Source organism: Pundamilia nyererei, unplaced genomic scaffold (genome assembly GCF_000239375.1).
Source record: "Pundamilia nyererei isolate P.nyererei 1_Seehausen unplaced genomic scaffold, PunNye1.0 scaffold00107, whole genome shotgun sequence".
Taxonomy (NCBI): domain Eukaryota; kingdom Metazoa; phylum Chordata; class Actinopteri; order Cichliformes; family Cichlidae; genus Pundamilia; species Pundamilia nyererei.
The window spans coordinates 1,516,848-1,542,010 of NW_005187508.1; the positions used below are offsets into that span (position 1 = coordinate 1,516,848).

Consider the following 25,163-nt stretch of genomic DNA (forward strand, 5'->3'; position numbering starts at 1 on the left):
ACACACACACACACACACACACACACCACGCCCATGACCTCATGCATCTACGTACACACATAAATACACACCCAACAAGTTTAGCACTGCATTCAGCCAGCACAAAGCCCATCACATTGACTTGTTAAAAAAAAAAAAAGCCCTGTTTTTCCCTTCACTTGCTTGCAGTTGAGCGTCAAAGTAAACTTTGGCTGCACATTTCATTAACTGAAACATTTAACATGCTTCAATTACAGGGCAAATTCATGCAGAAAGACAGACTTCACCAGTCTCTGCACATTCAGTGTTAAAGTGAAGAAAACAACCACATTAGTCCAACATACCAATCTGATTTTATGAAATACAATATCCACCCAACAGACTCCAGTTGGGCGTGTGCATGAGTCAACATAATAATAGGAAAACTACATAATGTTACTTACTCCTGAGAAGAATACCACCTTTGTGAGGATTTAAATATTGCTGAAGGTGCACCAGGGAGGTATTATTTAACTGTATGGAAATCTTTGTAGCTGTAATGTGCCGTTAAAGCCACAAAGCGTAACATTGGGAAATGTGATCTTTGGCACCCCCCAGTGGTTAGATCTTGAGGGCCTCTTAGTTAACATTTTAATAATTTATCTAGACAAAACAACCAACAGGCATTCTAGTTAACAACACATTATGTGCTGCAAATACATGTCCAAACAACATGGGAGTGTAGGACACCGCAAGTGGAAACTAGTGAAACTAGTGAAACTAGTTATTCTCAATGAGTTTTTGAAAAGCAGCAATTTAGCAATTAGCTGATGAATCAAGGAGTCAGTGGACATAAAAACATAATAAAATCATAATAATGCATGCATGCATGTTACTGAAAGAAACAGTGTACACCCTGTTAGTCCAAGTCTTCCAATAACACAAAATGAACACTGACATAACAAAGTACAGAAAACACTTCTTTTTGTAAATAAAATGCACTGTGTGAGAAAACGGTTTTATATCAGCTCACATGGATCATGCTTCTTTCCTGCTCGGTGCTTACTGGCATTACAGTGTGAGAAGCTCAACTATCTCAACTGTCAACACTTCTTCTGTCCTGAGTGCACTGTACATATAATTATGACACAGAATCCAAAGACTTGCAAGCACTAGCATGATTAAGACATGTCCACAAGCTGAAATACAGGCATTTTTATGTCAACATATGTTGTGATTGATATTTCAAAGTTATCTGAAGTCAAAGCAACTGTTCACTACCCAAAGTTATACAGTTTTCTACTTGTAACCATCATACCTTGACGGTATTTGACAAGAGCTGTCATTTCCCAGGCAACAATTACAACTGTTTGCTCAAGGTTTTCAAGCTTTTAGGCAAATCTTCATTTTCAAGCATTCAAATAATCAACCAGCAGCATTAGTGAAGAAATTTATACTGCAGTAACACAAAATTAACACTCCACCAGAATAATCATCTAGTGCAGCTGTCCCCAATCCCCGGGCCACAGACTGGTACCTGTCCGTGAGTCATTTAGTACCGTTGAGGCTTGGGTATGAAATCTATGGTTTTCAGAGTTTTTATCGGTTTTAGCGGTTTGTTTGTTTTTTAATTATTTTTTTTTTATCGTTTTTATCGTTGACTCGGTTTCCTGGGTCTGTTCCCTTGTGTTATGAATGAATCGTCTTTTTTTGATACCGGTTGACACCTTAAAGGCCGGTCCTTGAAAATATTGTCAGACAAAAACCAGTCTGTGGCGCAAAAAAAAAAAGGTTGGGGACCACTGATCTAGTGCCAATACTGGATTTGTAAAAAAACAAACAAAAAAACCAAAACAAATAAAAAGTACATGAATATATCACAAATTCTTAGTTTCACCTTACATTTTAGAAAGTATCACTTCAACATCAAGAAAGAGGTTTCTGGGTACTATTTGCTCAGTTTACTGATCAATTTACTGATGATATCAAAGGTCTGGGGCTTTGCCAACAACTGTTAGTATAATCAATTCATTACAGCCCTACATAACAACAAATATAGCTGTGATTAACTAAATATAATATAAATATATGTTTAATGCATGACTTCCGTAGGTTAAAAAAAAAAAATTAATAATAAAGAAGTAATAAAAAGTATACTGCTTCCCCAAAATGGAGGAGATGAGAAATTAAAACTGTTATGATAAACAGATAGGGAGTTACGTTTAAGTTATGAATCTCTGCCTTCAACTCTTCTGAGAGTTCTTAGCATAAAACTAAATGAAAGAGTGACACACAGTGGAAATGCTTTGTGTCTGCACCGCAGGAGCAGATTTAATAACAGTGTAGTAACAGCTTACTGAAGCAGCGCAGTCTCAGTTTTGCATATGAGCTTCCTGTTTAGACTCGCAAAAACTATTAAACTGAATAACGTGATTTACTAAGGTATGCAGTAAGCAAGGTACTTCAATCGAGTCAGGTTTAATAGGAAACAATTTATCTACAAATGTTCATGTTCCTGTGACAGTTTCACCTATGAATGTTTGTGTATCTGAAATGGCAGAGGTTAAGAATGCGAGTGCAAACTGGGAACAGAGAATGTTAAGCCAAAGCTTTGACCCTGTTTTTTTTTGTCATATGTTTTGTCATTTCTACACAAAACTTTGTCCTATATCTTTACTCAGCAGTGTGCACACACACAAGGTTTGACTTTTAGTGTGCTAAAAGTCTTGCTCTAGTAACACACACTTGTACCCCTCTCCAGCAATTTCATTTACAGCAGAAAAAAAAAGTACTTTTTGTAAAGACATTACTCACTCCCTCATCAGTTCTGCCCATTTTCAGCCTGGTAATTTGCAATTGCTAGAATGCATTGGTCATTACATGAAGTGGCTGTGTCATGTTTATATACATCAGCATACTGTTAGTTGATCACCCACATAATTTTCTACTCCATCAGCGCATTTGTTAGCCTCATGCTAATTTGTCATGCTTAAGAAACCTGGGCTTTAGCAAAGAAAAGCATGTACACACACTCTTTATGGAGTGTGTTTTCACTTTCAGCTTTGCAAGCCGCTGTCAGCTTTTCTGTTCTCAGCTTAGAAGTGGATCCAAAGTTAAAATTTACATTAGCCATTAGACAGACTAATATACCAAAGATAAACAGGAATACAACTAATTTCACACAAGAATAGCTTTTTAGAGCATGATGACAACACAGCATGTTGGGGTTATCTACAGTCTCAAGAACAATGAGGGGTCCAGCATGAAGTGAATTATGTCTTTAACCATGATTTCAAAAGTTTTAAGTGTGTGTGGGTGCCCCTTACCGATGGAGTCTGTGCCTTTCTGAGGAGTAGCGACCCGCAAGAAGATCTGCTGCCTCCACGAGTGGCGGCGGCTACGCTGAGGGCTTTCCCCGACCCCACCAGCTGCACTTGGTGTGGAAAGCGCCACTACATCACTGACAGCACAAACACCCAAATACAGAGATGTAGTTACAGATGTGCCCTGATAAACAGTCAATAGATAGATAGAACTTACTTTTTACACATACATGTATGCATGCATGTGCATGTACACATATCAAAACCACTTCAAAGGCTGTATGAAACCAGAAGTACAGATTATGACTTTGCTATTACTAACAGACATTTACACTGACTTTTGGTACGAGTGTGTGTGTACCTGTTCTTTGGGTCAGGACAATCATTCTCTCGGACAGTGGCCAGAAATGGAAATTTCAGAAAATTAGGGACAGATGAGGAAGAGTGGAGACGAGCACGGAGACCACCCAGAGGACTGAGATGCAGGTGGCGATAAACAGAAGGCAAAAACAAATGAAAGAACAATCGTGGAATCGCATCCTAACAGAGACATGCAGACTTAATTCCATCGATATCACCAAAAGCATGATGACATTTTCTGCTGAGGTGGAAAAAGCTGAACACAGCCCAGCGATTATAAATGAGGGATGAATTTAGCATGTCTCTGTCTGAATGGCGAACTACAGAAAAATACAGAACACAAGACTACAGGAAGGTATGAAAAGTTAGTACGAGAGCATTTAAAAACACAAAGAAAAACATTAGTTAAACTAAAAAACAGATTCTCACCTTCTTTTACTGAGCCGGGCTCCAGAAGAAGGTGAGGAAGGAGGATGAAGGAGGAGAGAAGAGTGGGACGAAGGACAAGGAAGGGCAGGAGGAAGAGCAGAGTTGCATGGGACGTGTCTGAGAGTCAGTGCGAGTGCAGAGAGAATGAGAGGAAGTAAAGAATATAATGGGCAATGACAAATGTATTTAAACAGAAGGAGAGTTTCAGAGTAACCGATATAGAGTTAGGAGAAAAACATGTGACTATAAGTGCATATGCATCATATAAACAAGATTTTTGTCAAGCATGAAACTACAGAATATTGTGTTTTTATCTCTATATGGTCTATATGAGTAAAATGAGTTTGATCAACCCATTTGCATTTGATATCAATCATTTAGAACATGTTTTTACCAAACTCTGAAAAATGTTAGAAACATGTAGATTAAAAAAAAAGAAGAAAGAAAACAGAAAAAGGTTTGCAGAAGGCTGAGATAGAGCGCAAGTAAAGCCAACATCCAGGGAGAGGAATGATGCAGTAATCCACGTACAAGTTTCACTTTCTTTTGACACAAATATGCTGGTGTCACTGAAAACTCAAACATGACAAAAATCCTCTTAACACGTTTGGAAAAAGATGATACTGCTTGCTCCTCATTGTCATAGACTTGATGAACCACAGTATTAAACGACAACACACACACACAGCTTCATTACTACTTGCAAATACCATAGTTTCATTATCTTTTTCTCAAAGTGACAAAGCGATGCGTACTCTCCAAACTGGCTTTGCAACCCTTATTCTGGGAACTGAGGTAAACCGATACAGGGTGTTAGACCACAAGGTAAAAATACCATCACTATAACCATCAACTTTTTAAGCTATAAAAAATATCTAAATTAAATAAAATACTAAAACCAATCCTTTTCTAAATTTCTCATAGCAGCGAGTTCCTTTACACACATGACATTGTACGCATCTTGAAGACACAAATAATCATACTGTATTTGTCTGTTATTAATAAGTGGCACTATTTCTCTTTTATATGTTCATTACGTTTTGATATCTTATAATATTCATTAAGTTGCCTTATTATTACAGTCAACTGTATGAAAGCACAAAGTGAAATTTAACAAATACTATCCAAATAAAATTTCTACTAGTCTATCTGTAAACACACACACAGAAACACTCACATGCTCTACTCACTTGCTCTGGTGGGGAGTGTCCGTGCTGACGGAGTAGTGTCGCACAAGCTTGTGCTTGGTAGCTGCAGTGTGGTCCTGTGGTGGGTGAATTAGTATGTGCTCCGGTGAGTATTCGGCTGAGGAGGGGGTGGTAGGGTGGCTGAAAGTGCTGGCCCGGCGGCGGAAGCCCTGTGGCTGAGCATCCCCGGATAAAGAGGAGGAAGAGTGTGACAGCGGCAGAGAAGTGTCAATGTGCTTCAGGTCTCCTGTTGAGTTGTGACACCTGAAGATAATAAAAAGGAAAGGAATGAAAATTCATGAATGCAATCATTTCTACACAAGTCTAAGTCTATGATATGCACCACATAGTGAGAGAAAGCTTAATGTGATTTTAAACTTAATCCAATGTACCGCTGAGCAAAGAGTATACAGTGGGTACAGAAAGTATTCAGACCGCCTTACATTTTACACACTTTGTTTTATTGCAGCCTTTTGCTAAAATCATTTAAGTTCATTTTTTCCTCATTAATGTACACACAGCACCCCATATTGACTTGAACAAGTTCTCACCTTTAAAGCACTGAGTAACCCGAGATATGAGGTAGCCTTTGCATATAGGAGCGTTTACCTGAGAGGGCTGATTGATCGCTGATGAGCAGGCAAAGGATCATCTAAACAGGGCTGATCCTGGCTGCTGTTGACAGTACAAATAGATGAGCTGCTCTCACTTCCCTCGCTGTTCTCCCTTTGAGCTCTGGCCTTGCTGCTTCCCTGCCATTAACAAACACACGTGTGTTAAACACATGGTTTTTACCTGTGAGCAAAGATCACAAACCAAGACACACAACCTTCCCAATCAATTTCTCAGTGCTTTACTCTATATGTAAAGACTAAAAACTGCTAAAAATAAATATTATAAATATGAACTCTCTCATCCTAACGGGCTGCTTTTTTTCCTGTTACACTACAAAAACAATGAATAAAATAATGAAAATATATTAATACAGGTTTGCATAATCTATACTTTCAGCTTTATTTCAGCCCCGAACTGTTCACTACACTTTATGTGTAAACTGAGCCACTTTGTCAGTAGATATTTGCTGTGCTTGTTTTCACTCCAAGTCCTAAGCTTTTTTTATCTTATCTTCATGTGTTCTATTGAGCTTTTTATCTAAGTGAGAGGGATGGCAAGCAATTAGTCTGATAGTTTATAGTTCCTCATTTAATTAAAAAAAATATCCAAAGCCTGAAACTGAAAATCAAACACCTACCTATGAATTAATATCAATGTACAGCCACGATTTATTTTAATTTATATAAAATAACAGCACTTCTTGCATGTGGAAAAGCTAAGCTAAATGACTACAACGGTGTAGCACTCTTTGGGAGTGTGGGAGTGGGAATTGTTAGGTACCCACTGTTTTGCACTTTTTAAACACCTACATATACCTACATATTAACATGGGAAGCACACACATGGAGAAAGACATTTATTATAACAACTGTATTTGCTTCTTACCAAACCAAAAGGTCAGGTATGTAATTTGCAAATAGTCACATACCAGAACATACTTCTGCACACAAACCAAAACAGAAACAGCACTGTTACCTTCCAGATCCCCTCCAGGGACTCAGTGAGAGAGCGCTTGGCTCGGCTCTTGAACTCCTCGAGTCGCTGCCGGCTGCTACTCTGCTGCTGTGCCTCCACTGCTGGAGCGACATCCTCACACATCTACATACACATAGAGACAGGAAAAGACACAGAAAGCAACAGTGAGCGAGAGGAAGGGAGGTCCTCAGAGGCATGCAATGACGGCAATTTGTGTGTGTCAGAAAAAGGGAATTTTGTCTTTCCTTAGAGGACCAGTCTTTCATATTAATAATGACAATAGAGAGGAAATGTAGGACTTAAGAGTGTGTTCTGCTACAGAAGTGCATATGTATTTCATAGGGGTGTCCAGTAGGTACCTGTTTGCTCTCCTTCTGCACTGTGTGCTGATGGGTCTTCTGTCTCGCTTCATACAGATTTCTCAAAGAAGCCATTATCAACTCATTCTCTTCCTGATCACTCTTAGGACGAGCCCTCTGGACAAACAGACAGATTAATCAATATATTTGATGAGCTTTTGTATATATTATATATAAATGATGGAAATATGTACAAATTGTGTTTTTTGTTTTCTGTTCTGTGTCCTGTTCTTTTTGTATATGTGTGTTTTTCTGCTGCTGATACAACCACATTTCCCCTTGTGGGACAATTAAAGGATTATTCTATTCTATTCTACTTATATATATATAAAATTATTATGAGAAATGGAAAGTTTCAACTGGAAAAAAAGAAAAATCTAAAATTGATCACAAGTCTGTTTAAGCTGGTAAGTTTCGGAGAACTCATCTGCAGAAGTTTACATTTGGAAAATAATTTTTACACCTGGTTCCCAAAAAAATGGTGAAATTGAGGTACATTAACACCTACAGCACAGTGAGCTAATAAAGACATGCTTAGCTCTGTTGGGTTGCAGTTTTACTACACCACCAGCAGATGTTAGCTAAGTCACACAGCACAATGTATCTGCATTATTACTCTGGCAGTTTCCTTTTGCCTGCCCTTCCAATAAATACCATCAGCAGACCCCATTAAAAGTACTCAAGCCCATTACTGAAAACAAAACAAAAAGCTAAGCAAGGTGAAGAGAGAAAAAAACATTGTAAAGGCAAAACTGAGAAATGAGGTGGCAGAAAAATTTAAATTATCTGTGAAGAAAGAAAAATGTATCTCTGTGAATCCCCCTCAAAAAACTTGTGAATCCACATTCATTTATCCACGATAAACTTTGATGACCTTGCTTACTAGGAAGTTTTCATGTCACAACCACCTGAAGGGAAATTTAAAAATTTACACCGCGCCCTTCAGGTCAACAGACACAACAAGCTCATTACCATAGTGTTTTCAAAGACTGAAGCTTGATCATCATTGTCCAAAGTGGCCAAATGTTTTTGAAGCTCCAGTTTAGTTTTAGATGGGTGTAGACCTGAAAATAAAGAAAATACAGAATATAAACACACTACAAGCAAGCCTAGTCTCACTAGAGATTTGTTATACAGCAGCTTAGACAGTCCTAAAAGCCTAAATGTAAAGAGTTGTACACATCTACAACATAGAGACACCACTTATAGCTTTAAGGACACCTTCTTACCTTCTATGCTCTCACAAAGCCTGTGGAGCTGCTGCATCGGGCAGCTGTCACACTGCTGGCTCTGAGTCTTTGCATTTTGCTGCAGGGCGGCCACAGAGAACGCTTGCTTCAAAGTCAGCATGATCTCGTCCACCTTAGAAGAGTGAAATAAAATTATTTATTGCCCTTTACAAGCTTCAGTGTTTTTAGGCAAATATCAAATAAATATTAGGATGTATGTCTTTTCCCCTACACTGTTATTGTAAGAGCAATAAATGCTTCATAATAAGTGTTAACTCCTAAATTCTTGGTTTGTGAAACCAGTTTTGTTCAGTTTGTTTAATTTTAATAGCCAAATCCCCGGAGAGCATCTGATTTGCTCCTTTTCTATCCCCAACACCAGAACATCTCCCTTTGAGTGTACAAGGTCTTTAACAACACTAGAGGGAAATCTAGCTCTGCAAACAGGAAAGCAGAGCCACTGCACATCTGGAATCAAAACTCCAGCTCCATATGGGAACAGACATTATGTAATGTTCATTTTACAACCTGTTAAAATGAACTCTGGCAGCTGATGTTTAACAGAACAAGTGTCTGATTCTTTCAAGAAATACAGTATACTCACAGCGCAGAGCTAGCTATCATACAGTAGCTTTTTTTTCCAAACCAAAATTGAGTACTTGGCACACTATGAGTCAGTGGAGCCCAGATGCACTGAGTCATAGGTCCTATGATTTACAGATATATTTAATCTGAAGTGACAGAAAAAAAGAAAACACTTGTGAGAAATTTCACCCTCCTGCCTTCTGGCATTTCATTTTAAATCCAAAGCAAACTTATTGACTCTTAAATGAAGTAGGCTGAGCAAATCGAAACACTGAGTGGGAGGGACTGATATTAAAAAAAAAAATCAATGGGTAAAATTCTCCTTTTCAGCACACATTCAAAATTGAAAAAAAAATGTAGCTGCACCACTTTTGTTGTAAAAACTCAACAGCTGGCGATAATAACACAAAATGACACTGCGCTAGTGTCCAAAATCCTAACTGTGACTCAGTTATTTGGAGTCTGTTACATGGGAATATTGAATGAACTGTGTCTGGACACAAGCAAGAATCCTTATCAACTTCATGTCTCACCAGTGATTCATCTGTACACTGGAAGACATAACACACGAAGTGGCAGTTTCCCCCTTCCACGGTCTCCCTGCAAATGAAGCCGAAGTGATCCACATGACGAATACCCTGGAAACAGACAAACAGTGGGTTTAAAAAAAAAAAAAAAGTAGTCACGCTTGAATAGTAGTAGGACTGTAGCGATCATACCTGTGAGCAGAAAGAAATTTCTTTGAAGCTCTTCTCTATTGCAACTTTCTTAGTGTCTGGACTAACCAAGAAGATCTGAGACCTGCCCACCTAAAACACAAAGAAACACAAAGAAAATACAGTTAATGCATGTGTGTTTATGACCTTACTAGCTTTCTTTCTGTAGTGTGTGACAACTGTGGTGTGGCAGTGACTACAGTTATAAATCTTACTGACAGAACTACTTAACAGAAGTTATATACAGTGTTTCCTTAAATAGTGTCCAGGGCCTACATTTAGTTAAATGCAGAAGGAAACACAGAATGCCTGTGTTTTCACAGGCTTTTATTAGAGGTCGCAAATCACTCTGCTTACTGGATTAAATACCACACAACATTTTTTGTCTGTTGCAAATTATTTAAAAGGGGTAGTGAATAATTATGAACATATCAATAGAAATGTCAGACTTAGCCAAAAGCCTACTATTCATCTGTAGTCCGTGGTAGGTCAGACAAAAACAAAAAATAAGAAAAATAACACACCATCATACTATACAACAATACAGGCCTGGCAATAAATATATATAAACTTACAACATGAAGTACAATAAGATAACACAGAAAAACAAATAAATATGAATGCATATAGAATTAAATATAACACATATGTTAATATGTGTTATATTTAATTCTATATCTGATTAGTGAGTTACAGAATTATGTCTCTTTTTGTGAATAAGAGCGACACAGCAAACTACACAATACAAATTATGACTGCCATCCTTTGCAGTGTATGTGATTTCATTAGGAAGGAGTAAGAAAATGAATGAAAAGGAAACCAAAGTCGTTTTTTCTTCTTCTTTTCATCCAGTATGACACAAAGATGAGATAAAACGAATGACTGCCGCTCACAAAGACCTTTTTCATTCCCAAACTGTCATCCAAATCAGGCCATAATTAGGCTTACACCATGTAAACTGAACCCGCCATCGGACAGCGTTGCTAATCATGCACAAAGGTTGATAAAACAACACAGAAACAGCCATAAAGTGTGAAAGCGGACATTTCATTTCATTTTTTTAAAAAGGTTTTTATTGGGAATCTTCAGTCTGCCTATGTAACAGTCCTTTTGTTATTTTTTCCCGAGCCTATATGTAGACAACGTCCTTTATTTACATCTACCACGACCCCGACCATTATCAGTTTTGAAATTCTCTGAACACAGCTATTCCCCTCCCTGCAGCGTCCCTTTCAATATGCCTTTCTGTATCAAATATTAATAACATAATTAGAGCCTTTTGAGAGGAATAAAGATATTTGATCTGTGTCTCTATAACTGAAGCAAAAGAGAGGCGATGATCGCACTGGGATGAGGCTACTCTGGCAGTTACAGGATGTATAGTTAGTGTTAATAATGTGCCTGTATCTGCTGAGCAGAGCAGGACACTGACCTGTGACTATTTCCTGTCTTTAAAACAAACAGGGAAATTCCTGTTGGCAAGAGACCACTGAGGTCATGAAAAAGTCAATTAGGGAGACTCATTTTGAGCAGCAGTCAGCATTTGTTATTGCTGAGTCATTATATTTTTGTCTATATATTTGTTTTCTTCTCTGCCTTTTTTTGGCCTTGAGCAACTGGATAAGGGGCTTTATCTTTTAATCTTGAACAGCAATTTATTGCACTACTAACATACTTTGTATTCTTATGAGTATGAATGTTCTTTGGAAAAAAATTATTATTGTTTTTTTTTTAACTCAACGTTGAATCTGTAGTCTGGTATTTAAATCTGTTCAGAAAGCCAGAAATGTCTTAATTGTTCTCACAATCAACACTATGCATCTGGAGACCATTTCAGTCAGCATACAGTGATAAGAGGGTAGCGCCCTGAATATGTCGCCAGTCTATCAAAGCTCCGACACAGAGGGACAGACAACCATTCATGCTCACATTCAGACCTACAGTGAATTGAGAATCACTAGTTAACCCAACAAGCATGCATTCGAACTGTGGAAGGAAGGCAAAAAGCACCCAAGCAAGCCCCATCAAGCACATGGAAAACATGCCAACTATTAGGACTGTGCCATATCATTCATGGTAATATCGTTATAAATTTTTACTTGACATAAAAGTGTCATATAATGGTTTGTGTGCAAGCCTTCAATGGCAGTTTAGCACCTAAAAAGGGGAACTACTTCAACAATCTTGAACAAAGAGCAATACTTTGCAAAATATGCAAGAAATCTGTTCCTGCTACAGGTGGAAACAAACTTGTTCCACCACTTGAAGCAAAAAGCACACGATCAAGTATAACCAGGCTGAAGAGGAGATACTAGCAGCTGGCGATGTGTGACCCAAATTCAACAAAATGAGTCAAGCATGTATTGCTAGATACACTTGCTAGTTACAGGAACAAATACTGGAAATTACTGATGTGGTCACATGGTGGCACCTTGTTTGAGTGTGTCATCAACAACAGCATCTCAGTGGAAAAGAAGGATGGACAATGCCCTTCATTTACTTACAACCACTACGCCACCGTGTTGACCTCTAATTACACTGTCATGCAATATTTAAATAAGTAACAAAAGTAATAAAAATTGTGCTTACAAGTCCTTAATAGAAAACAAATACAGATGTTTGGAGCATCCCAAAGAGAACTCAGAACACGCCTTCAATTTTGTGTGTGTGTGTGTGTGTGTGCACGTGTGTGCACGCACGCCTTTTCACCCACCATAAACAACATGGTCCTATTCTCCTTCAGGCTGGTGGGCTGCACATCAGCGGACCGCATCTGAGGATCGGTAGTGTTGCTGTTAGAAATCTCTGGTGAGAGACCATTCTCATCCAGGGCCTGTAGGCAGGGAAAGCTGGGGTCTCGCTTGAACAGAATTGGGCGTTTCCCAGTGGTTGGGCTCTCTGCTGCACCGTTACTAACAGCGCCACTCCCCAGTCCATGGGATTGGAAGGTTAATGCCCTCTTCAGCCCACCCACCAATCCCCCATCATTTGCCCCTTTATCAGCTGTCCCTGAGCCACGCAGCTGGCTGAACTTCTCGATGCACTCGTCAATCAGGGCAGGAGGGGCTTTCTTGTGAGCAACACTAACGCGGCCGCAGTATAATACCTCAAACTTTTTGGCAAACGCTGTCGGAGACACAGCAGCGGCGGGTGCCATGGAGGTGGTTGTAGTAGAGAGAGCGCAAATCCATGTTTCAGACGAATCGCTGCCTCCAGAACCCGTGGAAGCCTTGTTGGGAACGGTGGTGATGTCATTGTTGCGTGCCGAGCTTTTGCCAGCCTGCCTCAATGTACTGATGATCTCAGGAACCTGGAAAGATAACGAGAACATCATTAGAAGTACTGTAAGGACTCATTATGTAATTGTAAGGCATTTAGCTAGAAAACCTATTTTTAGACTAATTGCATAAACAGAGACTGCGGAAGAAAACCGAGCTCTTAGTGTCACATTACATCCATTTGAGCCTAAGCAAAGACAAACAACTTTGAAAAAAAGCTTAACTCAAAATGCACAAAATGCTCAAAAACATTTAATCATGCATTTAATCTCTCTTCAATCCCAACCAGCCAAGTGGGGAATTTATTTAAAATCATCAACATTGCCAGCTATACTGTATATGTTCACAGCAACACGAATGATTGACATTCAAACAGAAGTATTTCCAAAACAACATTACAAATGTGAACCTGTACACTGTAAAAATACTTTTACTTTTTTAATGTATCCATAAAAGTGCAGTACAATAACCTACACATTTCATATAACAACAAAACTGTCTTTAGGAAATTATAGCCTGTTGACTATGTGCAAACAATGCAATTCAGCACTATGTTTAAGTTTCAGATCTTCAAAGTTAATGTTTAGTAATGCTTTTTTTTTGGGGGGGGGGGGATGCTACTTGTGTAAAATAAATTTCATTTGTTCACATGCTTGTGGACTCCAAAGTCATCACATACATGTTTGAACGTTTCAGTAAAATGTATTTTACACCGATCTTACACTGATACGAATCCTGCTGGGCTCAGACATTTGATATTGCTACTACTATTCGACGGCAATGCTTGCTGACATACTTACTTGTCTTTTTAGGCCAAAGTAGGCCAGCCAGCCAGCCTATTAGCTGACATTGCCAACCACTGCATCGACGTGACACTTAATGTTTTAGTTTAAACTTCCCTTATTATTTCTAAAGTGGTGATTTCACTGAGTCGTCACACTGTTCATGCATTCAGGTTGCATGTCCACAAACAGGTGGCTGCCTACAGTAGCAACAGCAGATAAACTAAAATAAACACAAAAGGCGTACTTCAAAGAACAACTTTTCCATCCATCGATGTAGATGCCACACCTCACTATGAGCTAACCTGCCAAATGGTGTGAAGAGTATTTTGAGACCCCTGAATAAAGCAGCCCTTGTGTTGTCTTCTGGTGGTGAAAAAAATGCCAAATTGGGACCTCAAAGCAGGCTCTGTACTCCTGTCCCCTTTAGATGCACCTATTTCTTTTCTTTCTGAATCTTCTCGAGTTTCCTCTCTTGCCCTATAAACTGTACCACTGCATTGAGATCTTATGGTAGGTACAATTTCAATCCAAATTTTTACTGGAAAAAGTCTTTTCCTATTCCTCCATATAACTAAACAGGATAACAGAGACAGAAAAGAAAAGATGGAAAAGAAAAAAAAAAGAGAAAAAACTCGAATGCTACAAAACACATTATACACTCACAAGCTCACACAACAGAGCAATGAAGAGCACTCCTAGGTAACTTAGACATTATGTTTCAATTTAAGGCTAAATGTTTTAGGTTATCTGTTGTTTGGCCTTGTTGTGCTGAACATTTCAGAAAAAAGTTGCATATTTAAATAAGTATCAAGAATAAAGAGCTCAGAAGTGTCCATCTAAGACATATTTCTGGCAACCTCGCAATTGCAGTTTAATACTCACTCTTTCCCTGGCTCCTCTTAGCTGTGTTGGACTTGGATTACCTCTTAAGGGAAATATCTGTCTCTCAAGTTCAGTTAAGCTCACTAGCTGTGTCCGTTTGGACCGGTTAGAGCTCTGAGGGTTGAGAGGGGACAGTTGAGAACAAATGAACTGTAACTGGGTTCTTTCCCCACACAAAAGCCCTTTTCTGTAGCTACACTCTCCACATTAACACAAGGTCCATTACCATTAGAAGAGTCTGACATGTTGCGTGTGCCAATTATAAAGATGGAAAAGTGACACAGAGAGAAATATAAGAAAGCCTAACAAAGCTGGGATGCTGTGTGATCTAGTCGCACAATCGGTGTATCCTCAATACTGGCTTTGTTACATAAAGCTCACTCTTTGACCATTTTCCTATACAGGGACACTCTGTGCTGTTAATTTAAAGCCTTTTCCTGATTACTCACACATCGAGAACGTTCTGTTATCCAGGCAAAACAACTCATTAAGCCACTCAGGTAGCTTAATGTATTTTGTGATTCTTGCAAGGCTTATTTTATTTTCTTGCACACACTTTGATTAATGTCTTACTTTATTGCTTGGCTCTAGTTATAAAAGCTATGCATGACCAGAGAGATCAATTCAAACAGCCTGAGGCTTTTCTCTGGATAATTGGTCCCACTTCCTTGTTTTAATCTATTTACAAACAAGCACTGGACAGAAGATAACGCCATACAAATCAGAAAACAACCTTTTGCTGTCTACAGTATATGTCCTTCTCCTATTGTGGACCACACTATCATTGTACCACACCAAGGAACAAAAAGGAGGAAGCAGATGAGCTAAGCAGAAGCAGCGGTTGAGCCACATTGGTGATGTCATTAATGACAGATGCCTGAGCAGCTACAGTCTGACAGACAAACTTCCAGCAAGGTCTTGCCGTGTCTTGCCTCAGCATGAGGTGCGCGCTTTTAGCAAAACAAACACATAACTCTCTGTCCTCACCTGGAAGCTGCTCTGGATAGGTGTGTCAGCCAAATGTGTAATAAGTATTCTGACTTGTTGCCTTTTCCTTTTTCTTTTTTTTCAAGGATATAAAAACATTATGAAGGGTTCGAACATAACCATGTATGTTCATAAGTACTGTTCAGTTTTGGGACTTCATTTTTAAAGGTTGTGCACAACACTGCAGCGCTTACAGGATTACCAAATACATTCCTGGGTGACACACCAACAGTTTAAGCTTTCGGATTTGTGTCTGCAGCACACAAGTACACAAAACATTTTGGTCTTAGTGGTGAGAGTTTAAATTAAAAAGACAAGTGCACAACAACTTTTTGTAGGGAATGAGTATGAAATGTAATTACTGACGAGATCCAAAACTATCTCAGTACCCACCCCAACCGGCCACCAAACACAAGCAAAGGTAGGAATTCAGACTAGGGCTGCCACAAACGATTATTTTGATAGTAGACTAGTCAGCAGCGAAGCTGAAGCAGTCGCTGCTGACCGACATCGATGGAGATCACTAGCTGCCCGATGCGCCGCCCGGCGTAGGAGGAACTAAGTGCTAAGTAAGTAAGACTACACCGATTAATTTTGCGATTAGTCGACTAATCAGATCGTGCATCCATTGGACGTAAAACGTACAGCTTATTGCACCAGCATCCATCTGCTCTTATATAACTATCATTAGCTTATAGCTTTAAGTGTTTAAGGTATGTGCTAACTAAAAACAAGGACAAGATGATAGTTTAAATTTGAATGAAATTTGCAGATTGTTTCAGTGAAGTTTAATAAACTCCTTGCTATCTAAAATATAACGGGACACCGGAGTATATTCTCGAGCATCTCACACTTCTGATAATCAGCTGTCTGCTTGACGTTTATTCAGCTGTGTAAAAACTAGAACTTTAATGTCAGCCAAACCAATTTACTCAGGAACAAATAAAATACTGAAAAAAACCAAACAATAACATTTTTAAGTTATCTAAGTGACTTATATATGTTTAACCTGAGTAGCGAAAGACGGCGGTGGGTTTGAAAACGATTTGCCGGGAGTCCGGTGCTCTCACCGGCTCTAGTGAGCCTTGCCCCCGGCTAGCTATCGACCTGGTGGGTAACAGACGTCTCCGAAAACGTCGGAGCACTTTTAAAAATATGTGGTATCTTGATGAACTGAGCAAATATTTGAGGTTTACACAGCTACATTCTTGCCTGAAATATGTTAAACGTTTATTTTGTGACCCAGAAAGAATAATAAGAGTAATATTAAAACTAACTAGCTGCCGCCATTGTTGGAAACTGAGCAGGGCTGCGCTATGAATTCTGGGACAGAGCTACTTCTTCTTCGGGGTTTAACACCGGCTGGCATCCTTGTACATGCAGTGCTGCCATCTTCTGTTTCAGTCCGTTATTACACTCTTAAATCCTGCTACTTATTCCTGCGTCTTTTGTGATCTTACAAAGCTTCAAACGACGCGTCGAGTATTAAATCAGTCGTCGACGATTTTGATAGTCGACTAATTGTGGCAGCCCTAGTTAAGACTTGCAATCCTTGGCTACTTCTTACTCCCAGGTTTCCAGCTTTTTTTTGCTCTCCAGTTGCATCTAAATGCAGCTAAATACCATCAACTGCATTTCTTCTTCTTGAATATATGGCATACAGATACAAGTTAAGTACTGGGGTCCAGTTGAATCCCCGCTAAAAAAAAAAAAAAAAGCACACGAGCAACAAATTTATCCTATAACTAATTTCAAGATAAATTTTTAAAAGATTCTCAACACTGCTGGCTGAAATGCAACCCCAAACCATTACAGAGCCTACATGGTGTTTTACAGATAGCAACAGATACTCACTGTTGTACATCTCTTCTGACCACCTCAGTACACACTGGCAACAATTCAAACCAAATGTTAAAATTTATATTCATAACGCCAGAAAAGTTGTTCCCACTGATTTTCAGTCCAGCTTTTGAGTCATCTGGCATACCTCAGGCTTTTCTCCCTGTGCCTCTTCCTTAAGGATGCCTTCTTGACAGCCTCCATTCCTCTGAGACCATTTCTGATCTCTCAGGTCCTGTGCCAAGTTTCTGCTGCTCTCCTATATCTCAATGACATGACTTTCAGATACTCTTCATGTGCTGTATATAGTTTTGTAAGCGTTGCCACTTCTTCTTTTGTCCTGCCCATATCCATTTTCCTCAATTTTTTAAAAGAGAGACTGTACACCACGCTGAGATCAGCACATAATTCGGACTGAAAATGAGTGAAAAAGCAGCCAATGTCCAAATAAAAACTGACATACCTTCATAAAGTCTGGAGAGCTACTTGTCAAGGCCACTATAAAAACTGCAATAAAGTCTGAATCTTTGGAAGTAAAATATAGAGATGAGAGCCAAATCAAGACCTACGCACAGTACTATATTTCTTTCAACTACATTTTTGCTTGAATCACTCAAATAAATAACTTAATCAGCAGGGGAAATGAAAAAAATACCCCAAAATGACACTACGACCAACTGCAAACCTAGTTACTGCAGCAGCAATCCATCACAATTAATAAATGCTTTCTTTTTAAAATGTATTTGTCCCTTTACTTATTCAGACTCAAAGATACTTGTTATATATCATTTTGAGTATCTTGTGGTCCTCTCTCTTGAAACAGAGCTTCCTTTCCTCCTTTGACTGTCACTCAATCACACAGGAATCTAGACACCATGTTTCTCACTCTCTGCTTTCTACTGCCTACTTGCTTTTAATCATTCTGTGAAGAGTGAAGTCTGCTATCTGTCCACTAACAACAGACTCTTTGCTTTGCACCCCACCCCCCTTCCTCTTCCTCCTGCTTTCACTGCTCGACTCTGAAACACTTCAACCAACAGATACATTTAGTCCTTGCCAATGGCTCTCCTCCTCCGACTTCTTTTGTGTCTCTCTGTGACAAAAGATACTGAATAGCCACTTCTTTACTGTCCTTGTTAAGACTTTATCTTACTGTATTTCTACACACAACTTGAGTTTCATTTTTTCTGCACTTGGTAATTGATAACCTGTTTAACTGCACGGCATGGCGATGTTATCGCCCTCTTCTACATCAGGTAGTCACTGCCTTGTAAAATGCACTTCACATAACTAGGAGGCAGAGATTCTTGCGTAATTTGGCGAATGACAAACAGCTAAAGCTATATTTATAGTTTTTAGAAGTTTAATGCAGAAATCCAGTAAACAGCTTTCTAGAAATATAGCTCAATTTAAATTTGGTGAATGAAAAGTCAAATTCATTTGTATGTCATCATGCTTTTTAATCTATTCTCACATAACCTTTTGGTGAGTACTCCTCTACTGCTTCCTTCCTCTTCCATACTTCTCGTAGCATGCTAATTGCTAACACATCTGTTTTGGAGGTTTGAAGCAAAGCTGACAGAAGTTTTGCTTGTGAGGGTGCAGCCCTTGCTAAAGGCACACAGCACACATTATCTCTCACAGTGGAACGTTTACATGAAGCCGATCTCAGACAGGAAGGCAGTTGGACGGCCTCAGGCAGTGACCCACAGACTCGGCCTCTCACAGAGGAACAAAACTGAAAAAGTTTGATGTCCCACACCATACCACAATTAAAAAGAAGTACTGTAGTAATGGCCTCAAAAAAGGAGGAAGTTACACAAGAAAGACAGCAAAAGAGAAGCTGCAGGTCGGCACAGTAAACAAAACAAACCTGTTGGTGTTTTTCAGAAAGAGAAAATAAACCTCAAACATCAGAATATAACATGAACCAGGACAAAATTGTGGGTAAGCGCCTGAGGAATATTGTAAAAATGTGGTTTTTTTTCCACAAAGAGGCCCCTGTAAGAAACTCTTAAAACAATAATCTCATTGACAATCTTTTTAAAAAGAATCTATAAATATGGAAATATTTTTCAGTTAAAAGTTCTTTTTTAAATATTTTTTATAGCTAGACTTTCAGAACTATCTGAGCCTAAACAGACGTTTAACTTGAATGATTAAAACTAGAAATGCTGGGAAAAAACATTACAATTTAAGGAGAAATGCCCCTTAAAACCCACTAATGCACCAGCAAGACACATGAAAATGAACAACAAAGATGATGAGGCAGCTGAAAGTCCCACTTCTCTGCTTCCCATGATCATGTGCTTGAGTCTTGTGCCTCGTGGAGCTCTGCCAAGTTCAAAGTTCAATGTATAACCAAGAAACGAGAAGCATTGCTGACGGAAAGGGAAGCGCAATGAGGAGAAAGAGGGCAATTTTATATGGTTGAAAATGGTTAACCACAAGCTTCCAACATATTGACATCACTTCAACAGACTGAAAAACTACTTCAGCACAAAAGACAACCCCTGACAATGAGCTCATTCAATAGTAACAACAAGCCCACAATGTAAGGACTTGTTTAAACGCAGTGCAGAGTGAACTCTTGACTGAGAATAAATTAAGTCAGTAAAGATCCCCGACACCTTCAATGTTTTCATCTTAGAAGACTGAATGTCTGTAGCGTGGAAATGGTAGAGCTGACAGAGTGACTGAAGAGGCAAACAGCCACTGAATGGACATGGTTAGATACAGACTCCCAGACAAACAGGCAAAAAGCAGTCTGACAGTTCACAAGGACATGTTATTTATATAACGACTCGAAGGAGCCTCCAGTTTACTAGCTTGTTTTTGCTACAGAGCATGGAGTGTGTCACATGAAAAGAGCAGCCATGTCGCATAAAATGAGGGAGGAAAAGGCAGGTGGCCAAAAAGGAAAAGGGGACTCTAAAGGCTCTCTTGGACAGTTTAGATAATCATTAACTTCAATCACTTCTGGGGGTTTTTTTTTTGGGGTTTTTTTTTATTTGGTCAAAAAATAAAAGGCTGCGTGCGGTACTTTCCAAGCTTAGTCAGAAATCAGCTGTTTTACCAGAGAAGGGTAAATTTAAGCTCTGTAAAGAATTGGGTTCAAAGTAACCTGATAATACTTGTTAGCAGTTCCAACTGAAGAATAATTTTAATCAAAACTCAACAAATAATGAGTTACTATCATGGTAAAAGATTCCTGCTTCTACTGATATCAAAATCAACCTTTTTCCCACCAGCTATTTTGACATGAAGTTCTAGGTAAAACACAGCTGTTACTTTCTGCTTTGGTTCAGAGCTTTAATTCATGTGATCAGTAACAGGGACAGCAGTCTGAGCTCCCTCTCCCCTGTTCTCAACCCAGCTGAGAGATTAATCTTTCCATTGTGCCTTGAGACCTCCTCCCCATAGGATATGCTGGAAACACCTCACCTTGGAGGCACCCAGGAAAAATCCTGATCAGATGCGTTACCTCAACTGGACATTTTCGATGCCTTTCCCGAATGATAGTTCCTCGCCCTACCTCTAAGGTTGAGCCGAAACACTCTTCGGAGGAAGCTCATTTCCACCGCTTGTATGCATGATCTTACTCTTTCAGTCACTCCCGAAGGCATGGGAATATCAATCAACTAGTGAAGTGACAGTGTCAGCACCACTTGCGAACAACGCATTTATACTCCTCACCCCAGACTTGGGGGTGCTACTTCTCATCTCAGCTTCTTAACACTTGCCTGCAAATTCCACAGTACAAAAGGAACGTCATGGCTCAATGAAGCAAACAGAACCACATCATCAGCAAAAAGCAGACACAAGATCCTGAGACCAACGAATCCCACAACCTACCATAACATGCAAAAAAAGGCTGCTGTGACAAAGGTTCTGTAAAATGTCCCTGATATTTTACAGCACAAAGGTTGAGCTTCACTTCAGTATGAGCTTTTGAGCTTGCATGCAATCAAAGCAGTTTCAAAAGAGACAGACTGCCGACGTAATAGCTCATGACAGACTTTATGACTAATATGCCATACAAGACGTGCCTCCTGTTCCAGGACTACAGCACTGGCAGGAGCACAATGGATCTGGAGGTGATATCGCCATGAGTCACTCACACGCTCACATACACCTACATTTGGCTTGAGTTGGCAGCAGCTAAGCAGACTGGATTTTCACGTATTCGGCTCTTTAAAGGGTCTGACAATTAGTAACCTACAATTTGCAGAAGCAGGAGCTCTGACATCATCTAGGAAAGGAAAAACCCTGTTTTATTACTGGAGTGCTTAAGCACAGTTATGGTTTATGCTAAACAATACTGTGAGTGAGGACGGGAAGAGCAACGTTCCCCCACAGTGATCTTTCTCTAAACTTGTAAGGAGAATGACGATTCACTTACAAATTATTTATGAGACCCATTATGTAAATTAGAAGGAAAAAAGTGTCAAAAGCCCCATCACATTTCTGAAGAGTAAAAGGTGAGGTGTTCATGCCTTAATTCTTGGCACTCTGCAGGGAATAAAGTAAATACATTACTGACAGTGCATGTGACATTCAAACTCAACTTATTTTCACTCACAAACACATCTATAGATGGCTTCACACGCATGAAAGCACCATAGTAGAGGTGAAATTTTGATCTGACAACTTTAGAGGAAGTTTCAAAAGTAGACATATTTATCTATTGTAAATACACATTACACTTTCCAGCTTCAATCAAACTTCTGTGAACTGTATGAGCCTGAATGACCACCCAAAGCTAACATTTTACACCCGAACCAATGGTAGGGTCACAATGAACTGAACGGTAGCATCCAGTTGACAGGATGAAGTACAGTAGTCACTACAACGCAAAGCACATTTGGAATAAAGACGAGCGAAATTATTTGGTGTTAAACACATTAACTGCTACACAAAACATTACTAGACATGTAACAACTATTCTGCTGGAGTCGTTTTAAAAGGCTAAGGCCACCACAGACGAAAGCTAACAACAGGTTGCGAAAATTTAGCTAATGTAAAAGCTTACTCAACGTTAGCTAACTGTCCACTTTAGCATGACACACAAAGTAAAACAACGCCTTCAAACTCCACTCACATCTCTCGACTCTTGTTTGTTGTTGAACAGGCTGAATCGCTGGAATCGCGCTTTCATCCCATCCGCCATAAACTTGACAAAAACTAAATCTGAATTGTTACTTCTCCGTAACTCGTCCCTGCCAGCGCGAAGCGCTTCAATATCATTTCATTGGAAAGTTGATTTTTCTCCCTGAAGCCGAGGTAGATCCTGCTGTTCGTTCGCCGTTAGGTTCGCAAGCGTAAGATCATTCAGCTTCCGGTACACACATTCGCAATAAAACAGTTCCAGCGCTCAACGTGTAAATCCCTTACTCTTTAACGAAATTTCTGTTTTATTTTGAAAGCAAATAGGTAACTTCCGTTTCCCTTCACCACAGACTGCGTCTGATTTGTCGTAGCCAAATCCTCCTCCGCGTATTGAGAAAATGGACACAGTTCCTGTCCCGGAGCAGTCAAAATTTCGGCGGCAGAAATTAGGGAGGATTTCCCATTACCGTTACAAGAATGCAGATCTGTTATTTTCGTCGACATGACGTTATATAAACCAGCGGTCCCCAACCCCCGGGCCTGGCCGCGAGAGTTGAGGCTCAGGTGTGAAATGTATGGTTTTCAGGGTTTTTATCGGTTTTCATCGTTATTTTGTTATCGTTTTTATCGTTAACTCGGTTTTCCTGAGTCTTTTCACGTGTGTTAAGTTCGGTACCGGTACTAGTTTTATTTTGTTGTATTTATCCGCGACACCTTAAAGGCCGGCCCGTGAAAATATTGTTGGGCAAAAAAGGTTGGGGACCGCTGATATAAACAACATTTCCACCCAGGAATGCACAGCCTTTGAGTGCCACTGAAGGAGAATTTGGGATGAAAAGCACACTTGTGGCGCAAAGGTTTCAAGTCTTCATTAACGTCAAAGTCAACATTTGACACAGTTTTGTCACGCCGAACAACCAACGTTAGATGATACTGAAGTTTGCTAGAGCACCACACTGCATTTTAAACTAGTTACTTTTCACAGCACATGCCTAGAAAAGTGGACGGCTTGTACAATGATACAGTTATAGGATCAAATAAAAAGTAGTTATTTTAAGCACTGATTAATTAAAGTCCAATAGCATTTTTACCATTCACTGTTGATATTTAATAAACCTGAATCGCTGAATGTGGATTAAAATTATTCTTCTGAAATTGCAAAAATAACAGTCCCATAAAAATAAGATAAAATGGAAAGTTGTGTAATGAAAATCGTATTCGTCTATTTATTATGCATAGCTTAGTCGTCAATTTATATCAAAAGAAAGCAATGCATTTTATTCAACAAAGTCTCTCACAAATTACTGTTCAGCATTACAAATGGTAGCCTATTAGTGATTAAAACAAACCCTTGGTGTTCATGAATGCTACCTTTTTATTACCAACGAAGCAAGAAATAAAATATTGTAAGTGCAATGGTGGTAACTCTTCAATTAGTAGATGCCAATAAAAACAGTCTAGCACTGTAGTATCTATTCTTTAGTAACTACCATACATTAAAGGAAAAATAGGTTTAGTAACTTTGCTAATGACCACAAAGGCACTCAGAGAGCACATTCTCCTCCAAGGTCTTATTTAGTCATTTTGATGCAAGTGATCTGGAGCTGCAACAAAATGTAATAATATCTCCCTGTGCTTCATCTCTCAACCAAGATACAAGAAACAAATTAAACCTGACAAACAAAACAAACCTTCGTCTCTGCTCTCGACTCGCCAGACGAATCACAGATTGCACAGGGACACCAGTTACAGTGAAGAGAAGCTGGCTTGTAAAACGTAAATTTAAAGCTGAAATCACACAAAAGCACAGCAACAAATACAAAGTCATGCAAACAGATTTTCACACCGAAACACTGATTTTTAGACACCTCTGTGGTGACACCCAGTGGTTACTTTCTTATTTACTAGTTCAGCAGAAAGGGGAGGCCCCACCGACCTCCTGAGATCATTTCTCTCCCTTGATAGAGAATAGGAAGTTTATGTTTCTTGCTGAGGTACTTAAATTTAGTGCTGGTGGTTCTTTTCCCCATAATGTCTCATTTTTAACCACAAAAAGATCCCATGTCCCTGCAAACATTTACAAAACACACAAGGGAAACTGCAAAGCACAGTGGCACCTGTAACAGAGTGTTACTCCTGAAATAGTAATGACAACCATCTAAAAACACACTTACCTTAAATGTCTATAACATTAGTGGTCTAAAAAAGTAGATGTGTATATTCAACTGCACTGTTAAGCAACTCTACAGTTTTTCAGTTGCAGATATGGAGATCCAATATAATAGCTTCTTTTGCGATAACAGTATGACATGGCACAACATGGAGCAGAGAGCTGCATTTCCTGTCCGGAGCCAGTTAAATTATAACCGTGTAACCAGTCAAGAGGAACCACTAATGCAGCAACAAGAACAAATCCTTCATGGTGGTACATTCTTTGTCCCCTGCAGTGAACAGGAACTTCTATTTTCTCTGACTCTGAATATGTGCTTAAAGAAAAAAATACAGATATTTTTTCTGATTCAAAAGTTTTACTTGGCACGGTTCTCA

At 39.2% G+C, this 25,163-nt stretch overlaps 1 protein-coding gene across 5 annotated transcripts in view; it reads right to left on the reverse strand.

Moving 5' to 3' along the window:
• The window catches only part of tbc1d1 (TBC1 (tre-2/USP6, BUB2, cdc16) domain family, member 1), a 46,001-nt gene that overhangs the window by 16,897 nt on the left and 3,941 nt on the right, over positions 1 to 25,163 (reverse strand). For 3 of the 5 annotated variants that reach the window (XM_005741157.2, XM_005741159.2, XM_005741158.1), the window contains exons 3-14: positions 12,450 to 13,046; positions 9,740 to 9,829; positions 9,554 to 9,658; positions 8,436 to 8,568; positions 8,179 to 8,270; positions 7,207 to 7,323; positions 6,848 to 6,970; positions 5,867 to 6,009; positions 5,261 to 5,521; positions 4,071 to 4,187; positions 3,643 to 3,756; positions 3,285 to 3,418 (exon numbers count right to left, since the gene is read on the reverse strand). In XM_005741157.2, coding sequence (XP_005741214.1) covers positions 3,285 to 3,418; positions 3,643 to 3,756; positions 4,071 to 4,187; positions 5,261 to 5,521; positions 5,867 to 6,009; positions 6,848 to 6,970; positions 7,207 to 7,323; positions 8,179 to 8,270; positions 8,436 to 8,568; positions 9,554 to 9,658; positions 9,740 to 9,829; positions 12,450 to 13,046 — 2,026 coding nt within the window. Of the gene's footprint in view, positions 1 to 3,284; positions 3,419 to 3,642; positions 3,757 to 4,070; positions 4,188 to 5,260; positions 5,522 to 5,866; positions 6,010 to 6,847; positions 6,971 to 7,206; positions 7,324 to 8,178; positions 8,271 to 8,435; positions 8,569 to 9,553; positions 9,659 to 9,739; positions 9,830 to 12,449; positions 13,047 to 22,608; positions 22,881 to 25,163 lie in introns of those variants that run through there. The other 2 variants (XM_005741161.2, XM_005741160.2) reach the window with 2 other exon arrangements.